Source organism: Gigantopelta aegis, chromosome 12 (assembly GCF_016097555.1).
Source record: "Gigantopelta aegis isolate Gae_Host chromosome 12, Gae_host_genome, whole genome shotgun sequence".
NCBI classification, from domain to species: domain Eukaryota; kingdom Metazoa; phylum Mollusca; class Gastropoda; order Neomphalida; family Peltospiridae; genus Gigantopelta; species Gigantopelta aegis.
The window spans coordinates 43,737,727-43,759,319 of record NC_054710.1 but is presented as its reverse complement, the minus strand read 5'-3'; the positions used below and the strand labels follow the sequence as shown (position 1 = coordinate 43,759,319).

Genomic DNA, 21,593 nt, shown 5'->3' with positions numbered 1-21,593 from the left:
GTTTTTCAAAACATTAATGATAATATTAACCAAAACATGATTGTTTGGATTTTCTAACAAATGATTACAGCTTTTGCATGAATGATCCGTCGTTTATGTTGATATTGGTTCTGCAGTATCTTTCTTACACCAGCAATGTAGCCTTATTTTCTTCCAAAAACTTTGATAATTATTTTTAAAGATTTTCTGAAGAACTGGCAATGTATGATGTATTCAAATTGACACGCATTGTTGGTCTGTTTTTATTACTTTGGTTCAAAGACTTTACAAAGTTAAAATAACAAGTTACAGATCTTCCAGACATTGCTTTCATACATGTTGAATGCATGGCGTTAAAATTAATAACCATGCATCATGATTATTAAAACAATTTCTTGTTACCGGTCACGAGATCGCTATTACACTAACTGAATATTTGGTATTATTATTATATTTGAGGTGTCAGATAGATTATGTAACCGTTTGTTCACATCAGAAGATAGAAAATGGCTTAGTCAAAATTTTAGCCACTTGCAAATTTTATTAGCCATTTTTTGGTAAAAATTAGCCAATGGCTAATTTGGCTACCAACAGCGCGAGCCCCGTGTAAGCGTAGATCCACATTACGGTATACCAGAATAGAATAACTGGATGTAGATCACAATGTGTGCAGGTTGGACCATAATTCATTTACAGAATATATGATACATCAAGTTAAAACCTTAATTTAATAATAAAATGTAGTTAAGAGTATATATAGCATCTGTATTTTTTGTGTTAAACATATACGTTACAAAATGCATTATGGATTTGTCCATTGTATCTATTATGCACTGCCATTTCACTTATTTATCCATAACACCCATGGTAAGCATTCAATATATATATAGGCATACACTTTGCATTGGCCATACATACATAAAATTCACAGAAATTGCATAATGGTCGCCAAATATGATACATCCTTCGTTCATTCAAATTCAGATTATCTAGAAAGGCATTAGAAAAAATATACAGATCGTTTATTCTTCCCATATTTGACTATGCAGATATAATTTGGGACAACTGTACTATAATCAGGCAAACACCCTTGAAAATCTCCAATTAGATGCTCTTCGTACAGTACAATTTGTGATGCTGTTAGAGGAACATCTCACCAATTGTTATATAGAGAAACTGGTTTCATACCTTTACTAGAAAGGAGGAAGCGACACAAACTCTGTATGATGTATAAACTTTCAAATAACATGTTACCAACTTTTTTTAACCTTACAACTACCTCGCTCTGCTGCAGAACGTAATGAATACTATATGTGTAATGCGGAGAATCTACAAACATATTTTTGTCAAACAAAATTTTTTCGAACTCCTTCTTTCCTTCTGCTGTAAAATTATGGAATAATCTGTTGCCTGATATTAGAAATTCTTCTTCATTAAAATTGTTTAAATACAAAGATCAAACACGAACCTGCTATTCCATCTTATTTTTATGAAGGTGATGGATGGCAACAGATTCTACATAGCCGTTTGGGTACCAGTGATTTGAATGGCCACAAATTTGTACGACATGTGACAGATACCCCTTCTTGTATTTGTGGCCATCCAGATGAAGATGCAGATTTTTTTTTAATGTTTTTGCCCAATTAAATATATGTTGCAGCTCGCAATACCCATTTACTGAACTATTATAATCTCAAGTGTCATACTTTGCTATTTGGAGATTAAGATCTTGTGTTTGAAACAAATTTGGTCAGATATATTTTGTATCTAATTAAAACCAAGTGTAATTATTGCATCAATGTGGTAAATTTCTATTTCTTGTTACATAATAATGAAATGGCCATTCTATATCATTTGTGTTTTATACTATTCCATAGTTACACATAAAAGAAAAACATCTGTAATAGGTTAAATTAATCAAATCAGTTATCGTTATAAGTTTGTCTGGTTGATGTGGGTAACGTATTCTTTTATAAAGTTCACTTTTGCTAGGATATACATTTTAACCATACCGGTATATGGTGCAAAACCTTTTTTTTAATTCACTTTGGACAATAATAATAAGCCTGCATATATCGGTCGATAGTATACATACCATTGCCCTTGTAATTTTGTTTGTCACTTGGAGTTTACTGTGATTACTCAATGAAAATTAATTTTAGTTCGACAATGGTTAGGGTGCAAAAAACCCCTGACTTATTCAATTTGATCAGTTGATGATCTGACTCTGAACTTTGTGCTATCATACCCTATCATAGCACAAAGTTCAGAGTCAGATCATCTTAAAATTGTCATCAAAGTCAGGTGAAATACGGATATCATTTAAAGAATTAATTATACCACTTATAGATACATTTGTAGATCGTTTAGTTAAAATAATTTTTACAATTGTTTCAATTTTAGTTTAATACAGATACGTTATCATGTGACAGCAGCTATGCAATCAGCCACTGTTTGTCACTTGCATTGCAGAGAACATGTTACGGAAGCGTAGAAAATAGTTTGGAGTAATATGTTTGGCAGAAAATATGTAGTCTTTTTTTTGTTTGCAATAAAAATATATTACTAGTATATTCATCACAATGTGTCATTCATTTTATGGAACATTTATTCAGATTAAGGTGGAAGAATGATCATTTCTTATATTAAACTCGTAATTAAGTTGATCTGTTTCAAATATGTGTATTTATGTCCTAATTAGGCATATATTTCAACAAAACAAATGCCTATTTTGTACTAAAGACATCAACCATGAATACTTCTTTATATTACTGAAAGACAGTATATAACATATATACCACAGCAGGGGTTATAGAATATGGTGGCCCAATGCCACTAAAAGTTACTTTGTGCAATTCTGATGGCTACGCTCATACAAAAACAAAAGAAACATCTACAAGTCACTTCTCTCGATTGGCTGTCACATGCAATATTTCACTGACAAATAGTTGGCCATCAGTAATCTTTGACCCATGCATGCATCCACAACATCAATATACATACCGATGTAACTTTATTCAAGTTAAATCAATGTGCTCTAGTGGTCATTAAACAATACAAACTTTAACTTTTTATTCAAGTTATAAAGTGTAAACATTGGAAAAACAAAGTTCATCGTTTTGCCGCCATTTTGTTTTTTTACACTTGAATACAAAGGTTTGTTACTCTAATACTAATACCGGTAGTAGTACAGTGCAAGTGTAATATGCAAAATGGTAACTAGTCTTTTATTAGTTTTAAAGGATGCATATTGTCATTTATTTTTGCAAAACTTTAAAAGTGTAAATTATTAATTTAATTGATAAAATATCACATAAATTACAAGAAAAATAAAATAAAAAAATAAAAAAGTTTAAGAACACAATATCATGAAATAGATAGATTTAACAAAGTACCTACATTGAAAAATTACTAATTTGGTGTGGGGTGGGGGGTAATCCTTAAACTGTAATACATGCATGTTTCTTTTTTGTTTTGTTTTGTGTTTTTTTTGTTGTTGGGGTTGTTGTTGTTTTTTGGGGGGGGGGGGGGTTTGGGGGGTGGGGGGGGGAGGAGTAAGTAAATAAACAATGCTGTTAATTGTTGTAATATGTAACATAGATTATTTTTTTATAACTTAGGTGGTTTTAGTGGAAATAATTCTTTTAAAATTTTAATAGGTAACTTTATTCTAAACTGATGAAAATTATTTGCATATTTTTCTAAACAAACCATAAAGTATGCCCAATGAGCCTATCTGTTGTGTAAATTGACAAATTGATTAAACATCATCTCAGTATGAAAAATGTACATTAAAAAGTTAATAATTTTAATTTACTGTTTTTTTGTTTTATCAACAGTTAAAATTGGGCAAGTGAATTTTTCACCATGGCCAGTGAATTTTCAAATCCACTGGCCAATGGCAAGTGAATTGTTTTAAAATTATAGAACCCCTGCTTTGATATACCAGTCGTGGTGCGAAATGCGAAATAGTCCAATGGGCTCAGCATGAATGAAATAATACTATCATGTATTCACAACTCTAAAATATTAACCAGCAGTTTAATCAACTTTTTGAAAACAAAATTTCCCTATTATTATAATTTCTCATCTTTCATCAAGTAATATATAGAGGTTATTACCAGAGTGTTTTTTGGTATCGTTAATATTATATATTAGGAATAAAAATTGTATTATGCGAGCCTCTAGCGAGCATAATACATTATTTTTATTCCTAATATATGATATTGACGATACTGAAATACACGAGGGTAATAATCTCTTTATCGTATAAGCTCAAGCTTAATATAACATGTTTTTGTAAACTGTACACGCAACTTTAATTCCAGTCCGCCATTGCTAGATATTCAAATGACGTAAGAATATGTGGCGCGGTGTATTTTTGAATGGAAATGACGTCAAACTCGAATGACATCATTTTGGATGTCCTTACACTTACCACTACAGCCTCTTCTCTCTAACTAACCACTAACAACAATTAACCCACTGTCCTGGATAGACAGCTCAGATACCTGACGTGTATGCCCAGGACAGCGTGCTTGAACCTTAATTTGAAATAAGCACAACAATAAGTTGAAATGAAATTAAACTTTCAGCTTGACACTGGATATCGTACCAATCTGTGGATAAGTAAATCATCGTTAATGCACACAGCTATGCATGTTGTACAGTGCTATATGGTAACAGTCAAACAGAGTCTTCACCATCTATTAAGGATACATTCAGGCACGGCGGAAGCAAGTAGGCATTGGGGGGACTCACTCAGATCAAGGGCACAAAGTAAAGTTTCTAGGAGCATGTGGAAGTATGCTACCCTGTAAAAATGTTGAAAACTAGATGTCTTGAAATGCAATTTCCTGCATTCTACAAGTAAAATTCATCTCTGCTTTAAGATTTACTACCAATAGTATTTTTGATTCAGAATTATTGGAGGGGTTAGAGCTTCTCATCCCCCATCCCTGCTCTGCCATACTGATATTCCCGTTTGCTGTCACATGTAATGGCATTTGATTGAATGGAATATTGCAATGTACAAAGGCGAAGTTTGACAAATAATTTTTATTTGTTCAAATATTGTATATATGAACCATTTATGATTCTCATTTACTCAAAGAAACAAATACTTTAAAATTTATGATATTTCTGGTCACAAGTATGATAGCATTGGAGATTTTGATGAATTGAGAGTTGCCTTGAGGGTCATTGAAAATGATCAAATGCAACAATCTGGAAAGCAAAGATCAAAAACACCACATCCTGTAAAACAAGCATCAGTAAGTACAGAGACATCTGAATTGCAACAGATCAAAGATATGATCAGATCACTTTCTTCCGAAGTATCAGATCTGAAGAGCAAGCAGGAAGAGTCTTGTTTAGCTGCACAGCATCAAACATCGTTTAGGGATAATCGTCAACCTTTCATGCCAAACTCCAGGACATCCCCTGCATCTGCTGGTCGAACTATGCCTAACCAAGATTATACTCCAAGAGGACAAGGTAGAGGTAACAGTCGGGAAAGTGAAGATTACGTACCAACTTGTTATCGATGTGGTCAGCTTGGACACATTGCTGTTGGATGTCGAATTCGTTTAGATCATAGACGGCATGGTTTAAACTTGAATCGGCCTATGGGAAGAGGTCGTCCGTAGGTGTTTGTAACCAAAGATCTCATGATACAATTGATGATGTCCCAAGTGGTTTGTTTGGGTTCATCTAATGAAGTAGAAAATTGTTGTTTGAAGGTGTTTGTTTGTCATGCTTTAATTGGATACAGGGTCTACAGTATCAACTGTTTAGTGAGTCATTTTGCAAGAAGCATTTTCCAGAAGTTTCTATTCAACCATTAGCACATATTCTGGATATATTGAATGTGCTGATGGGTTGTCTTTTTGCCTTATTTAGGTTATGGTTGGGTGTTGATATTTTCTGTGAAAGGTGTTTCTGGAGTAAGACTCAAAACACTGTTTGATGTTAGTAGTTCCGCACAGTCGGTAATGCTGACAAGATTCCTTTATCTTAGGTACTAATATACTTCATATTTTTTTACAGGATTGCAAGAAAAAGCATGGTGAAAGATTTTTGCAGAATGTCGATATGCATGTACCATGGTAACTTAGCATTTCGAGTCATGGTATTGAGAGATAGATATTTGTCAAGACAGAAATGGCGACTAACTGTGGTGAAGAGTGCAGAGCGAGAGAATATTATTATTCCAGCTAATTCAGAAAGTTGTTTGTTAAAGCTTATTTGGATAAGGAGGTAGATTATCCTGCTAGTTGTGCCATGTTACAGCAAACCAAAGATGCAGCAATACCAGATGATATTGACATTGTCCCTGGGTTGATTTCATACAAGTATCGGGATACTGGGGATATACAAGTTTGTTTATCAAATATCACTACTAGAACTGTTGTGTCCCCTAGTGCTGTTATTTGCAAGATTCAACCCCTAACAGTAGAAGATGCATCTTTAGTAGAAACTGCAGAGGGAGCAGATTCCATACTTAGCAGTATTGATTTGTCCTCTACTGATTTGGATTCAGAACAGTTGGAAAAAGGTGTTGAACTCGTCAACAAGTATCGGGATATTTTCTCAAAGAATGATGAGGATATTGGTCTTGTTGATTTAGTGAGACATAAGATTAAATTGATTGATGAGATCCCATTCAAACAACACCATCGTCGATTAGAAAATCACACAGCCCATGGTCATCAAACATTGTTTTATGCAGAAAGAGAAATGGAAAACTACGTATGTGTGTTGATTTCCGCCAGTTAAATCAGAAGACCAAGAAAGATTCTTATGCTTTGCCCCGCATAGATGAGATTCTAGATTTATTGTCTGGTTCTTCTTATTTTTTAGTTTTAGATTTAAAAACTGGCTATCATCAGGTGGAAGTTAAAGAAGATCACAAAGAAAGAACTGCATTTACAGTGGGTCCATTAGGTTTCTATGAGTTTAACCGTTTACCTTTTGGTTTAACGAATGCTCCTGCAACTTTCCAGAGATTAATGGAACAGTGTTTGGGTGATCTTCATCTAAATATTTGTTTGATCTATCTGGATGATTTGATCATATTCTCACCATCATATGAACAACATCTAGAAAGGTTAGAACAAGTGTTTGCTTGCATTCGACAATGTAAGATGAAGTTGGCACCACAGAAATGTGATTTCTTTAGGAATAAGGTGAAGTATGTTGGACACATAGTTAGTGAGAAGAGCATAGAGGCAGATCCAGAAAAGATTGAGAAGGTTATTAATTGGCCAACTCCATCTACTGCTGAAGAAGTCCATAAATTTTTGGGATTTGTCGGATATTACAGAAAATTTATCAAGAATTTCTCCAAGATTGCCAAGCCACTAACAGAACTCATGCCAGCACCAAAGTTGTCGAAACATACCAGAAAGAAAACCAGTAGTTCCAAGATATGGGAATGGGGACCATCTCAGGAACAAGCATTTAAAGAGTTGAAGCACCATTTGACGACGCCACCGATTTTGGCATATGCTGATTATAGCTTGCCTTTCGAGTTGCATACAGATGCCAGTGGAGTGGAGAAGGTCTAGGTGCCGTGTTATATCAAGTCCAAGGTGGATCTAAATGAGTCATCAGTTACGCTAGCCGTGCATAAAATAAATCTGAAAAGAATTATGCTGTGCACAAGCTAGAATTTCTTGCTTTGAAGTGGGCAGTAAGTGAGAAGTTCCACGACTATTTATATGATCATACTTTCATTGTATACACTGATAACAATCCTCTCACGTACATTTTGACATTGGCAAAACTTGATGCAACAGGACATAGATGGCTTGCGACGATAGCAGCATATAATTTTGATATCATCTACAGACCTGGAAAGAGTAATGCTGATGCAGATGCATTATCACGATATCCAGAGTTGAAAGCTGAAATACAGACAGAGATTAGAAAACAGGTAACAAATGAGTGTGTTAAAGCTATTTGTACCCTTCAAAATGTTCAACCTTTTGTTGAGACTCTTTGTTGTTCAGTTGATGTGCTTGATTCAACACAGGTTGACATTTCCAGTTTTCATATTGATGGTTTTACTATGAGAGACTGACGGCACGCTCAGTCGGTGGATCAGGAATTACGTCCCTGGATACAGATAGTGAGAGAGGGGAGGAAACCTAGATGGAATACCTTGAAACCAACTCCTACTAACCATTCTATGTTCAAGATTTTTCATACTTTAAAATTGAAGAATGGGGTCTTGTATCGTGATGTAAAGGTAGATGAACATTTCTGTGAACAGTTGGTTTTACATAATGATTCTGGACATCTAGGTAGAGATAAAACCTTATCTTTGGTAAGAGATAGATTCTTTTGGCCAGGAATGACTAAGGCAGTGGATGAGTGGATAAAGGGTTGTGATCGTTGTGTCAGGCGGAAAGTTCCAACTAATATCAGAGCTCCCTTGGTTAACATCACCACAAGTCAACCGCTAGAACTAGTCTGTATGGATTCTCACGTTAGAGACATCCAAAGGTGGATACCAAAACATTTTGGTTCTAACAGACCATTTTACACGTTACACACAAGCTTTTCCAACTCGTAACCAAACTGCCAGGACAACAGCTGATGTTTTCTTTCATAATTTTGTGGTACACTATGGTTTTCCAAAGAGGATCCATAGTGACCAAGGAGCGAATTTTGAAAGTAAGCTGATGAAGGATCTTTGTGAGATAGCAGGAATACAGAAATCCAGGACTACTCCCTACCATCCCATGGGGAATGGTATGACAGAGAGATTTAATAGCACACTTTTGGATATGCTTGGAACACTTGATGCTGACCAGAAGGATTGGAAATCTCATGTTGCACCATTAGTCCACGCTTACAATAGCACTCGTCATGATTATACACAACAAACACCTTTCTTTTTAATGTTTGGCAGAGAACCACGTCTGCCGATTGATGTAGCATTTGGTCTTTCAGGTAGCACTCCAAGACATAATTTAACATCTTATGTTGAATCTCTTCACGATAGATTGAAGAAATCTTATGAACTGGCCTCTACTTCAGCGCACGCGGCGAAAGAAAGACAAAAGAAGGTGTATGACCAGAAAGTTAGAGGAGCTACATTACAGACAGATGATAGAGTACTGGTTAAGAGATTGGCGTTTGAAGGTAAACACAAGCTTTCGGATAAATGGGAAGAAACGTACTTGCATCAAAATGTCCTTCTTCCTATTGGAGCTGTTCCAGAAACAGTACCAGTAGTCCCATCGGTTCCATTAGTGAAACCGAGAAAATGAACGGTGATGATCCCTTCATCAGTTTCTGTCAGAGATTCTGATGAGGATGAATCAACTGAGGAGGAGGAGGAAGATATCTTCATGTATATTGACAAGCAGCCTTCACCTTTAACTGTGGATGATAGCATTCCAAACGATGCTGTTGGCGAATCCATGGAGGAAACAGAGGTATCTGTATTTGGTGGTGACGACCCCATGTTGAGTACAGATGAGGTTAGTGAAGAGGGTGATGGTGGGCTTGAAGAAATATCAGAACAGTCAGATGGGATTAGTGATGATGAAGCATCGATGGATCTCTCTGGTGTGCAAGATGAAGAGACTGGAGTGAAGGTTGTTGGAATTGACATTTCAACAGTACAAGCCAGTGCACCACCTACGGCTCCTCCTCGTGTGTTATCAAGAACACCACCAGTACCACCCAGACGTACGACATGGATATCTAAAAAGCCATCTTGGATGTCCTCGGGAGATTTTATTATGTCTCAAGTAACTTTACCAGAGTGGCAGCAAAAGGTACAATGTTATGATAGGGACATCTTTCACTCTGGGGGGAAATGTGTGGCAGACATGTACTTTCTGTAATTATAACATAGTAAACTTAGTTTTGTATTTCATGTCCCATAACTTCTTTTCTTCAGTATATTTCTTTCTGTACTTGGCTTGTGTGGTCAATTTCAAATTGCATGTTTTACCTGTGTGGTCAGTGAATACCTGTGACATCTCTTTGTTTCTTATAAGGACTATTTTCATGTGCTGTCTGTGAAGACAGTGTCTTTAGTTTTGATTGGGCTGCTGACCATGACATGATCAGCTGATGTTAGAAGGTAGCCATTCTGCATTTATTTTGTTATACTGGATGGTGGTTTCTTTTGGGCTCCTGATATTTTGGTGTCCTGCATCTTGACATAAGAATTTATGTAAAGGTTTACAGTAGTCTACAAGTGACGGTGGATATGTTTGAACAGAACATCTTAAACCTCATGGGTTTGAGATGGGTTTCGTCTCCTTGATCTACAATAAACTGTGCAAAGCTACATAACCGGTTGTTATCATTTTCTGTACCGAGCACCCTGTTACATATGCATTGCTGAGAGGGAATGTTTGCATTGGGGAAACTTTTAAAATGTAAAGGGGAATTTTTTTTAATGAAGTCATGTCTGCTCGTAATTATTATGGCAAAGATACAAATTATTGACGCTGTATCATATTTTGCACTGACGCAAGAGAGTGGAAATAATTGGGGATTCCCCCATGAGATCAGATGCTGGGTCTCGCCAATTAGTGGATTGTTTGGGATGCCCCAACCAATTGCATGGAAGTTTGGTTTGAAAACCTCTGCGGGTTTTCAAGCAGAGCCACTTTAATTTGAATTTTCATAGAGCGCAGACGTTAGTTATTAAAAGCGAATTTTACTTTTCTCCCACTGTCCCACCCTTTATACCTATGTTTAAGAAATGCATGTATGTAGTTGTAGTTTTGTATTAATAATAGTATAGTTTGTATATGAATACATGGTTATTAATTTGTGTTTAAATTCATTGTGTGCATTCAATGAATGCAGGGAATGCATTTGCATATTCCACTTTCAAAATAAAACCATGATTTTCTCCCAAACCTGTGACTTTTGTTTTGTTTACTTATATATGTATGTACTGATGTTAATGCAATTGAATTACTGTATTTATGTTTGCCACTTAAATCATTTCACAAGTTTAATAGAAAATTAGTAACACTATAATATTGGTATTTAATGAAGTAGATACACTAAACCAAAATTAAATGTCTCGCTTACATGTACCAAATTAACTGGCGTATATTATTTGTTGTCCAGAATTAATTTTATAACAAAGATATGTACGCACATTGTAGGATGTTATTAAATGAAACATTTCACATGAATGATTTATGTTTTATAATTTCATCTTGGAAGATATCTTTTGAATAAAGGAATATTTGTTTATTGACACCTCAGTACCAAGGTAGGATACCCACTGCTGCTGCCACATGGGCTACTCCTATTGATAGAGCAGCAAGGGATCTTTTATATGTACTTTCCCACAGACAGGACAGTACATAACAAACATGTAGTCTTTGGTGTACCAGTCATGGGGCACTGGTTAGGATGGGAACACAGACCACCCCAACCCAGAGTCCAAAGAGGGCTATTTGATCCTGCAAACCACTGCACCTCAGCCATGCACTCTACCTCTGAGCTACATCGTGTCCCTTCTGATTAAAAACACCTTGATAACTGACATGTTCAGAATGATGAATGATCAGAAACATATTGGATATGTACATGTGTACATGTGATTGCATGTAGGAGAGAAATGTGACGTTTCAACCATAAGATAATGCTCTATTACCTAGAAATACATGTACTATCATTAAGCAGGGTTTAAGCTGTCATTCACCAAATTGACAAATGTGACTTAAAGTTTAATTTGGCGAATTAATATTTTAAAAACCTGTCATTTGTTTATGTCATCAATTCACCAAATTGCTATACATTTTTGTGTCTAGCTTAAACCCTAATTACGATATGGGTATAATAACAACATTGTCAACTAGTTACATGTGTATTAGTTCACGATTGTTGTGTGGGTGGGTAAGTCAAACCTACATATGAATAACTGGAACAAACTGTTAATCAGAATATTATACACTGAAACAATAGAGTGAACTGTTCAGTTTAAACAGGCAAGAAATGCAAAATTTAACTACTCAGTGCATGTCAGTTTGTATGAAATTGTTGAGTTTAGAAGAATATATTAAAATGACCACTTATATTAAAACAGGTGGTAACTCAACTAAGACAGCTCCTAATTAACCATGTTCAGACAACTACATGAGTACAATCAATGTTCTTTTACTATTAAAATTAAATTAATTGCTCATATATTTCATCAAGTGAAAATAAAATACAATTAATACAGTACTCACAGTACACTATTAGTGTGAACTGTTTAGTTTTAGATTTTGGTATAAGTGAGTTGGTCGCTGTACATGTGTACACATTTCCTGTCTGACTCCTGTTGATGTTTGTCAGTTTTAACTGAGAGGTTGATGAGATCTGCTGATTTCCCAGAGTCCAGGCATAGGAACATAATGGTTTACAACCAGTAGCAGCACACATCACATTCAGACTGAATCCTTCTGCTACAGATGCAGGTGGTGAAGGATTGAGTGTAACAGAGTCTGGACCACCTGAAAAAAGATATGAATTTTTAAGTTAAAGTTTGAATGACACTACTAGAGGACACTAGTAATTCTGACACATAGTCTTAGAGAGGAAACCTGCTACATTTTCTCATTAGTAACAAAGGATCTTTTATATGGACCATCCAACAGCCAGGTTAGCACATATTATGGCCTTTGATATACATACATACCAGTTATGGTGCATGGGGTGCAACAAGAAATAACCCATGGGCCCACCAACTGGGATTGATCCTAGTCTGATCACACATCAGGTGAACACTTTACCACTGGGCCATGTCCCACTCGAGAAAGATAAGCACTTATAGTCTCTATTTTATTATTCTTTTCATTGCATTATCCATATCATTAGGGAGTGGGTACCAAATGCCCAGGGAACAGTTTGTTTTTAAAATATTGATTACCGACAGTCACTATAATCAATAAGAAAATTGATTAGCAATTACTAATTCTGTGTAGCAATTGTCTTTAACAAATATTATGATAAATTAAATATGACCAGACGACTTTTACGTAACTTTTAGCCACAAAGAACACATAAATTTAGGGACAGCCATGTATGTTAATAATGTGGTAAGTCATAACTGGTATTCTCTTGTTTGTCATCATTTTAAAAAATAACCTAATCATTCAACAAATACATGTAAATCAACTACAGTATAAAATACATTTGTTTATCGAATTCCAATAACTATTATAGAATAGCTGAACAGACTGACAAAATAGTTACTCGTTTTGATGTGCCCCTAGGTAACAATAATTAGGCTACTTAAAAACAATCGGCATATCAGCCTACAGAGCTCCGATACTTAATTTTCAATTTCATCACTATCGTAAATGATGATTCACTAATTTGTAAAGACCACCTTCGAATATCCCTCTTTGAAGTTTAAGAATTATCCAATTCAAACTGTATGAGACAAAAAATTTTTTTTTAAAGACTGCCACTGTACAGCAATTCAACTTGGCTCAGTGTTTACATACTGATTTCTATTATTTGGGAATAGAGTTTGTCAGAATGTCTTTGTACAGTTGATCCGATTCAGCTTGAAGTAATATAAAATCCTAATTACTCAGTAATATAGTACATGATCAATCTGGGTACTACAGCCAACATTTTTACAAAGTATAGCACTATTTGTTATGTCATGGTACCAAATTTCAGAACTATCCCATCAACACTCTACAAACAAATAGACTTTCAAATTGTGAATGTTAAATTTTTATTTAAGTCTTAAATTTAAAACTCTAGGAGAAGATAGACTTGAAAAAATCTGAATGTTAAATTTTAACTTAAATTTTTAAAAGTTAATAAAAACAAGAGTACCAGTGAGGTACATGATATGCCCATCAGGAGTTTGATAGAATACCTTAGATATTAATGAACATGTTACAGGTATGATTCAATTTTAATTATGTGAAATGTTTGCAATGGGATGGATGACGTTTGTTCCGACATGTGATTTGATGTTCCTGTATGCATCTGTATGCAAGTAATGATCTGGACAAGGATTTACTGTTATGTGCAGTAGACCGTGAAAAGTAGGTCACAGTGACCTGGTAATACTATGTGACACACTGCCATCCCAAGTTGTTCTTACATGTGAGGTTTGATGGTCCGGACAAGAAAAAGTTAACACACAGACATACGGACGGATGTATGAAGAAACGGATGGACAGACATAGACGGACGGACAGACATAGACAGACGGACAATGCCATACCATAATACGACCCATCATAGCTGGGCGTATAATAAACATCACAATTTCCTAAATATATCTCTATTAGCTTGTGAAGACTTCTCCAGAGAATCATAGTGTTTGGATTTTATCATAGTGTTTGGATCTTGATAATAATTGGTTAATTCACATATTTAAAAAAAACCCAAAACATCCATGTCTAATATAAGTTGTAGAAACATCACGAGGAGTATATGGCTTTTTATGTACCCTCTGTGTGTTCTTTTACCCCGAGCCGAAGGTGTCAGTCTCTTTGATTTTAATTTTTTTTGAAGATCACAATTTCCGAAATATATCTCTATTAGTTTGTGAACATTGCCCCTAAGAATCATTATACTTAATTTCAGATCTAGCCAATCAAATTTCTAGAAAAAGATAGACCATCCCACAGCCTTTGATATGCCAGTCGTGGAGCATAGACTTGAATGAGAAATAGCCCAATGAGCCCACTGATGGGAATCTATCCTAGTCCGACCACGGATCAGGCAAGTGCTTTACCATTGGGCTATGTCCCATCTAAAAAAAGATAAGAAGCAATTATAGTCTTTATTTTATTTTAGCAACATAATTTATAATCTTTACATTGCATTATTCATATCATTATGGAGTGGGTACCAAATGTTATGACGATGTGTTACATATACAACAAAATAATTTTGTATCTACATTTAACACAAAAAGTAAGAAACCATGCATTATATAGAAAATGGCTGCATTCAAAGCTCTGGGATGGTGTCCCACGTATTGCTACCTGTACCTTGAATGTTAAACATTTGGTAATTCTGACACAGTCATCAGTGGAAACCTGCTACATTTTTCAAAATGCAGCAAGGATCTTTTATATGCACTTTCCCAAAGACAGGAACGCACATACCACGGCCTTTAATCAGCTGGGAGCAAAGTAGGTACTTACAAGTGCCTCTTAACAATGCAAGGAGTAACTACTGAACACTCTCCGAAGTGGTCAGACTAAGCCCACAGCAAAAAGCTGATGGGGAATGACAGGTGTGTGGCACAGATAGCCACAAGAGACAAGCACCTGTCGTGGTTGGAGAGACAAGGACTGGGAGGTGGAAAGCGAAAGAAGTTGAAAGATAGGAGGAGTTGACAGATCGGGAAGAAATGAGATGGAATTCAAAGGAGTAAAAGGAAAGGGGGAAGTGGGATTAAAAAATATTTTTTTTTAAATTGGTATGTGTGGCTGCCACATCTGCATGTGAACATTGATATTTGTATGTCATTCTATGTGAATAAGACTTAGTATAATGGGAAATGAATCAAAGAAATTTAAGAACAGTTAAATTGTCTTCATTATACATACATGTATAATTGAAAATCAGAACAATAAAAACGGGTAAATTTTGTTTTATTATTTATATAACTAAGATCAATGTATTAAACAAAATTCCAAGTGACTAAAATCACGCTAATTTTCCCAATCCAATTCTGGTGAAAAATCCTGGATAAATCCCTGCGGATGCCGTACCTAGATTATACACTCCAGGTTACTTTTAAACACTGATATCATTGTTAGCAAATTGGTGTGTGCCACAATCATTATCCCATACATTCTGGTTACCATGTCATATGTCAAATGTTGCTATAAACGTTTTATCTCCACAGATACACGAGTGGCAGACTTTAAACACAAACTTGACTCAGATTTATTACAGTGCGACTTACCTGTCCCAGGTAAATAAGACTCAGTCTTTTAAGGTATTTAAGAATTGTGGTATATTTCATAGCCTGAAAGTAACCTAGTCATATTTATTTAATTATTCATGTGAATTTTATTACTAAATGAATCAGTGAACATACAGTTCAACTGCGTATGTTTTTTCAGGTTATTGTTAAATAAATATTGTTGACTTTCAATCTTGTTGGTGATCTTTTGCCTTCATAGTTAGTAATTATGGCCAATTACAAGGACACCCTCTAATCCAGGATTGTCACAATATAATGCACATTAGTGCTTAATATCAAGTATAATCTTATAGTAATTAATAAAACAGTTAAATGTGATGGCTATTATATATAATGGGCGCAGCCATTTTGTACCATCCCAGTGAATAAATTGTATAAATTGTCTTCTGTTTTTAATGCAAGTTTCATTATGTTCACCACAAAACCAAATGTTGTGTAACCTATTTTTCTTGTGCCCAGTAAATTTAGGGCATTAATTACATGGACAGATTAAGCAAAAAGCAAATGGGTCAACAGAATTTATTTGTGTGTAACCTATAAATGTGTTATGTAAACGTTTATTTCTCAGAGACCTGAATGTGAAGTATAATTAACCAAGTCCAATCAGGCTTGAGGTTACATGAAAAATAATAACTGCTAGTTTATTACTCTGCTTTAATTGATCATTGGATATAATCTGCCAACACAAACAGAGATTGCAGGATTACTAAAATATTGAACTTACTTAATGTAGTCTTGGTACATGTAGCAGGAACACCTCTTGGTCCATCACGACAAATCCACTCTCCAGCATCTACTGCCATGTTGAAAGACTCTATGGTGAGAGTAACCTGTGTCCGTGAGTCAATAACAGCACTGTAACCAGTTACACCTCCAGACGGTTCACATATCGTGTTTGCTGTGTTACATACCACCACCTCCTGTGGTGATCCACCATTTGGTCGCAACCAAGTGATTCCAATGACTATAGTACCTGTTATTCTACAGGTTAACTTTGTACTTTGTCCAGAATATCCGCCTTTAATGCAATCAATAGAGATACTTGCTTGACCTGTAAAGTATAATATAATCATATATAAACACAAGAAAGTACTGGTAAATAATTACATACAGTATAATCTCACTGAGTCGAACACCTCGGGGCAACACAGCTTATTCAATCGATCAGCTAGTTTGAACCAAGTATTCGGCAACCTTCAGAAGTGGCTGTGACATTGTATAATGTTAATTAACCATTTAAAACCAAAGGGTATTTATTTGTTTTGAATTTGTATGCAGTAAAATATATTAAGAGGTTATCTGCATTACATATGACAAAAGAACGTTTTAAGTAGTTAGTGCTAGTATAACCAAGGAGAGCTTTAATTGTTTTGGTCCAAAGGCAATGATGTAACAGTGACTAGCTGCATGGTCAGTTGTCAAGTGAGTGAAATTGCTAAAACATATTGAGAAGTGTGAAAGACAAAAATAACACGACATACATGTATAGTGGATCAGTCACAATTTCTTTATTGTATCTAAATGTATATGTATGTAATTGGCAACATTGAAGTGTATTGTTGGTTCTTGAAATTTCATAAATTACTGGTTCGAGTGAAATATTGTTAATTACACTGATTTTCATTTGATGGGGCTGAATATTTGTGCAAAAAACAGGAGGCTAGTATTCGATTCAAGTGTTTTTCGATGATTCAATGCAAAATAAAACAGCTTTACTTAAACACAATTTGGGACTCGGCAGTATACATCAGGGCGCAAAATAAGCGGTATCGCATCACAAAATGCAACACAAATATCGTGGTTTACTAGTCCAATGCATTTTTGTGTAGCAAAGAATTGCTATGCAGTTTTTTATTGTAATTAAAAATATATATTATTATGAAAATGTGCATGACATTAAATTCAGTGCCCAAATCTATAGTTTAGAATGCAATTAAACTGTCAAAGTTTTGAAAGAGGTAAACCAGGTCGGAGGTCCCATATCCCATAAATATTTGGCATACCGAGGAGTTCCAAATGCACGAGTCGCAATGCTTTGGCCGATAACAATAATTTATTCAACTAGCAAATCATATTATTTAATATTATTCGACATTATCTAAGGTTTTTTTAAAAATATTATTATTATTATTACATTGTATTTAAAATTAATAAATGAAATAGTTTCATTGTTTTTCATCGGTAACCTGTTTATTCGTGTGAATTTTAGTTATGTTATCCATGCCGGATGGGTAACTAAATTCTAATGCATATTTCTCTGCAGTTTATCTTATGAATACTTTAAATAAAGTTTTGTTTTGCATGAAGAAACAAAATTACGATCGATGGCCAAAAACGAGATGAAAATGCGAGAAAAGGATGATCACGTGATTTCCTGTTGGTTTGAGAATAGCATCCCCATGTTCAGTCAGCGAACATTTCACTAACTTCGCAAACTATTTGATTGGTTCCTGACTTTGCAATTTGGTTTACCGTGAAGTGCGTAAACCAGTCTAGCAGACATTTTTCTTGCTTGGTCTGGCTAAACTCGGCCCAGAAAGTGAAAGTGAAAAAGCTGTGATGAGTTTTGGGGGAAATGTGCTCACGAACATTTGACCTGCTTGTACAATGGCAAGCATCTCACACTCGATAGTTGCCCAATTCTGCTTTGACTCGTCTAGAGCCCTCGACATGTACTCTATTGGTCAGCCCTCTTGCAAAAGTGTAGCTCTTGTGGCCTTCTCGAAGGCATCCACCTGGAGAGTGAGCTCTTTTTGGGGGTCACAGATTTCTACCTACTGATTATGTCCTTAATTTTTATGAATGACATTTCCTGTTTTATGCCCCACACAAACTCGGAGTCCTTTTTGAGTACAGAGCACATCGGTGGAGTAACGTCACTTAGGTTTGGTGAGAATTTTGCAAGGTAGTTTGCCATACCTAGTATGGTCTGTAGCTCCAGTTTCTTAACAGGGCTTGCCATTTTTTCAACGGCTACTATTTTCTTAGGGTCTGGTTTGACTCCATCAGCCAATATTACATGGCCAAAGTAGCTGACTTCAGTCATGTCGAAACAACACTCGTAAAGGTTGTATCGCTGTTCATGTTCACGAACGCGTTGGAAAGTTGCACGCATTGTCTGGAGGTGCTCTTCTCTTGATGTACCAGCGACCAGGACATTATCGCTGAGACCAGTGACTCGTGGCAAGTTTTCATAGATGCTGGAACACATCCATCTTGGGCAGCATTTATACCGAAAGGCATATGAAGGTATCGATAACGCCCGAAAGGTGTTTTGAAGGTTGTTAATCGTGACGTTGAGTCTGACAGTTTGATTTGCCAATATCCACTCCGTGGATCTAACTTTGAGAAATGTTTAGCACCTGTGAACTGGCTAGTTACATCCTCTAGTGTTGGCACAGGATATAATGGTTGTTTTATGGCAGAATTCAGAACATGGCAGGGTGTACACTTTACGGTCGCCCGATCGTCCATGGCGAGTCAAAATAGCATCGGGCAAGTCAAAACCTTACCACGTGTCGCCCGCTTGGTGACCGAAAAACTTCCACATATTGTATTATATATCAAAATGCAAATAACTAACTTTTGTAAGAGATCAGAAAGTTATTTTTTATTTATTGTTTTCAACTGGTTTCTTATTAGTATCTGTGCAACCAAACCGATATAGGACATAATAGCGACCACTTCCCCAGACTATCGAACAGTCTAAAACTATTCGGAATCCCTCAGCGGGTTTTGATTATGTATTCGAAAAACCTTGGCCACCTATATGTATTCGTAGGTTCAATCGGAACAACTCATCACATTCCGCTATGATATGCAGAAAGATTTTGTTTAAGAGCCAAAGGTTTTCCGAAGTTACACTGTGTTTCAACGTTTTCGTTTCTTACGGAATATACCGAGTCTACTTTTCCAAACACCCAATCGTCACTGCGAATGATGCCAACGATAACCATTCCAACACCTAACCTTGGTAAAATATGCCACGTTTGATTGTGTGGGTCCCGTGACAACATAATAGGCCCTAATTATAATTTAATTACAACCGTTTGCAATATAACTAAAACAAGTTCTGTTTCCTTCTTTTGTGTTGTTGTTGTTATTAATGTTTGTATGCTATGATAACATGTTTTTAAAGTACAATTTAAGTAAGTTCCTTTTTTTAACAAAATTCGGCCACGGGCCATTCAAAAGTTGTACGGGCGAGCCAAGTGTTGCTGTGAGTGGCCCGATTGGCCAGTCCAGAAAAATCCCAAGTGCATACCCTGCACAACAAGCATGGAGTTTACCCAGTCAGTGAGTTTAGTTACCTTGACAATGATGCTATTTTTTCCCATACAGAAGCGTTCTTGTTTGACCTTGTCACGAAGTGCCACTGGTATCCTACGTGGCGGGTGTACAACAGGTTTTGCATTTGGGTGTAGCGTGAGCGAATGTTCTGGAAATTCTCCGATGCCATCGAATAAGTCTGCATACTCATCAAGGAGTTGATTAAATTCTGCATCATCACTTTTGAGTTGGGGTTGTGTGTCAGCAGTAGTTTGACTGTCGTCAGTAGACAGTACGAGTTTCGCAATCTGCATATTAATACAGGATTTGAGCCCTAATATAGGAGGTGCATACACGTCCATCACGTGGAACTGCAGTTCATAGATGGTGTCTTTGTGAGAGCATTTCAGTTCACATAGGCCGAGGTTTTTAAGTGTGTGTCCGCCATGTCCGTGAAGTGTAACTTTACTACGCTTAGTGACAGGCATATGTGCAGCTTGTCAAACTCAGCTTTTGGTAGGACATTTACTTGGGCACCTGTGTCTACTTTGAATGTTATAGTCTTGTTGTTGAATGTGAGGTTCACATATGCCAGGTCATTGTTTTGAGTGTCAGAGTTTACAGTGTTTATGTAAAACAAGTCACTAACATCACTTTCATGGTCTGTCTCTGGTGGGTCTATGCTGTGGACAACTTTATGAAGTGATTTTTCTTTTTGCATGTATTACACGTTACCCCTGGCGGGGCATTCAGCCATGTTTATATGGGGATCATATTCGCAATTACCGCATTTAGATCTTTGACTTACACTCCTTGCCTTGTTACAACCGGTTCCTCCTCTCGGTCTCCTTTGGCTAGATTTTACAAATTGCACTTGTGCCGCCTCTCCCTGCATGCTTTGTAATTGGCTTTGTGTGCTTTTTGTGTGCACGGGCAATGTCAATCGCACTGAGAAGGTCAAGGTCATTTCTGCAGTCGATGAACCATGTGCAAACTTTGTTCCATATACGAGTATATCGCGAATCATTTCGTATACCGTATCATGCTGGAAGCTGCAGTCTTTTGCAAGCAACTTTATATCTGTGATGAAACTGTCAACAGATTCGTGGAGGGATTGGGTACAATTGTAAAACTTGTATCTCGCGAATATGACGTTGGATTTTGGGGCGACATATTGACAGAACTTACTGCATACTGTATCGAAGTTGTTCTGGTCTTCCACTGGGATGGCTGGCAATGCGAGTGTGTCGTTTATTGCCTCCATAGCCACCCTTCCAGGAGTGAAGTTGAACGTAGAGTAAATATCTCGGCCCTTCTCGCCAGTCCCCAAAAGTAAATAGCTAACTAATGTTATTCAAATTTCATCCAAAACAACCCTAAATAATATTTTATTGTCATTTTA

At 36.1% G+C, this 21,593-nt stretch overlaps 1 protein-coding gene across 1 annotated transcript; it reads right to left on the bottom strand.

Moving 5' to 3' along the window:
- Positions 1 to 10,003: 10,003 nt before the first annotated feature.
- LOC121386073 lies at positions 10,004 to 19,133 on the bottom strand. The gene is made up of 4 exons (XM_041516872.1): positions 18,842 to 19,133; positions 16,647 to 16,973; positions 12,201 to 12,464; positions 10,004 to 10,068 (listed from the first exon to the last, which is right to left on the bottom strand). Exons 1-4 carry the CDS (start codon positions 19,131 to 19,133, stop codon positions 10,004 to 10,006), a joined length of 948 nt encoding a protein of 315 aa, XP_041372806.1.
- Positions 19,134 to 21,593: the final 2,460 nt, after the last annotated feature.

Coding starts and splice junctions, on each gene's coding strand:
- LOC121386073 (XM_041516872.1), bottom strand. CDS start 19,133: ATGTGTTCCAGCATCTATGAAAACTTGCCACGAGTCACTGGTCTCAGC. Junction 12,465..16,646: donor ATGTACCAAGACTACATTAA/GTAAGTTCAATA, acceptor ATCTTTTTTCAG/GTGGTCCAGACTCTGTTACA. Junction 10,069..12,200: donor GTTCACACTAATAGTGTACT/GTGAGTACTGTA, acceptor TTCTAACATCAG/CTGATCATGTCATGGTCAGC.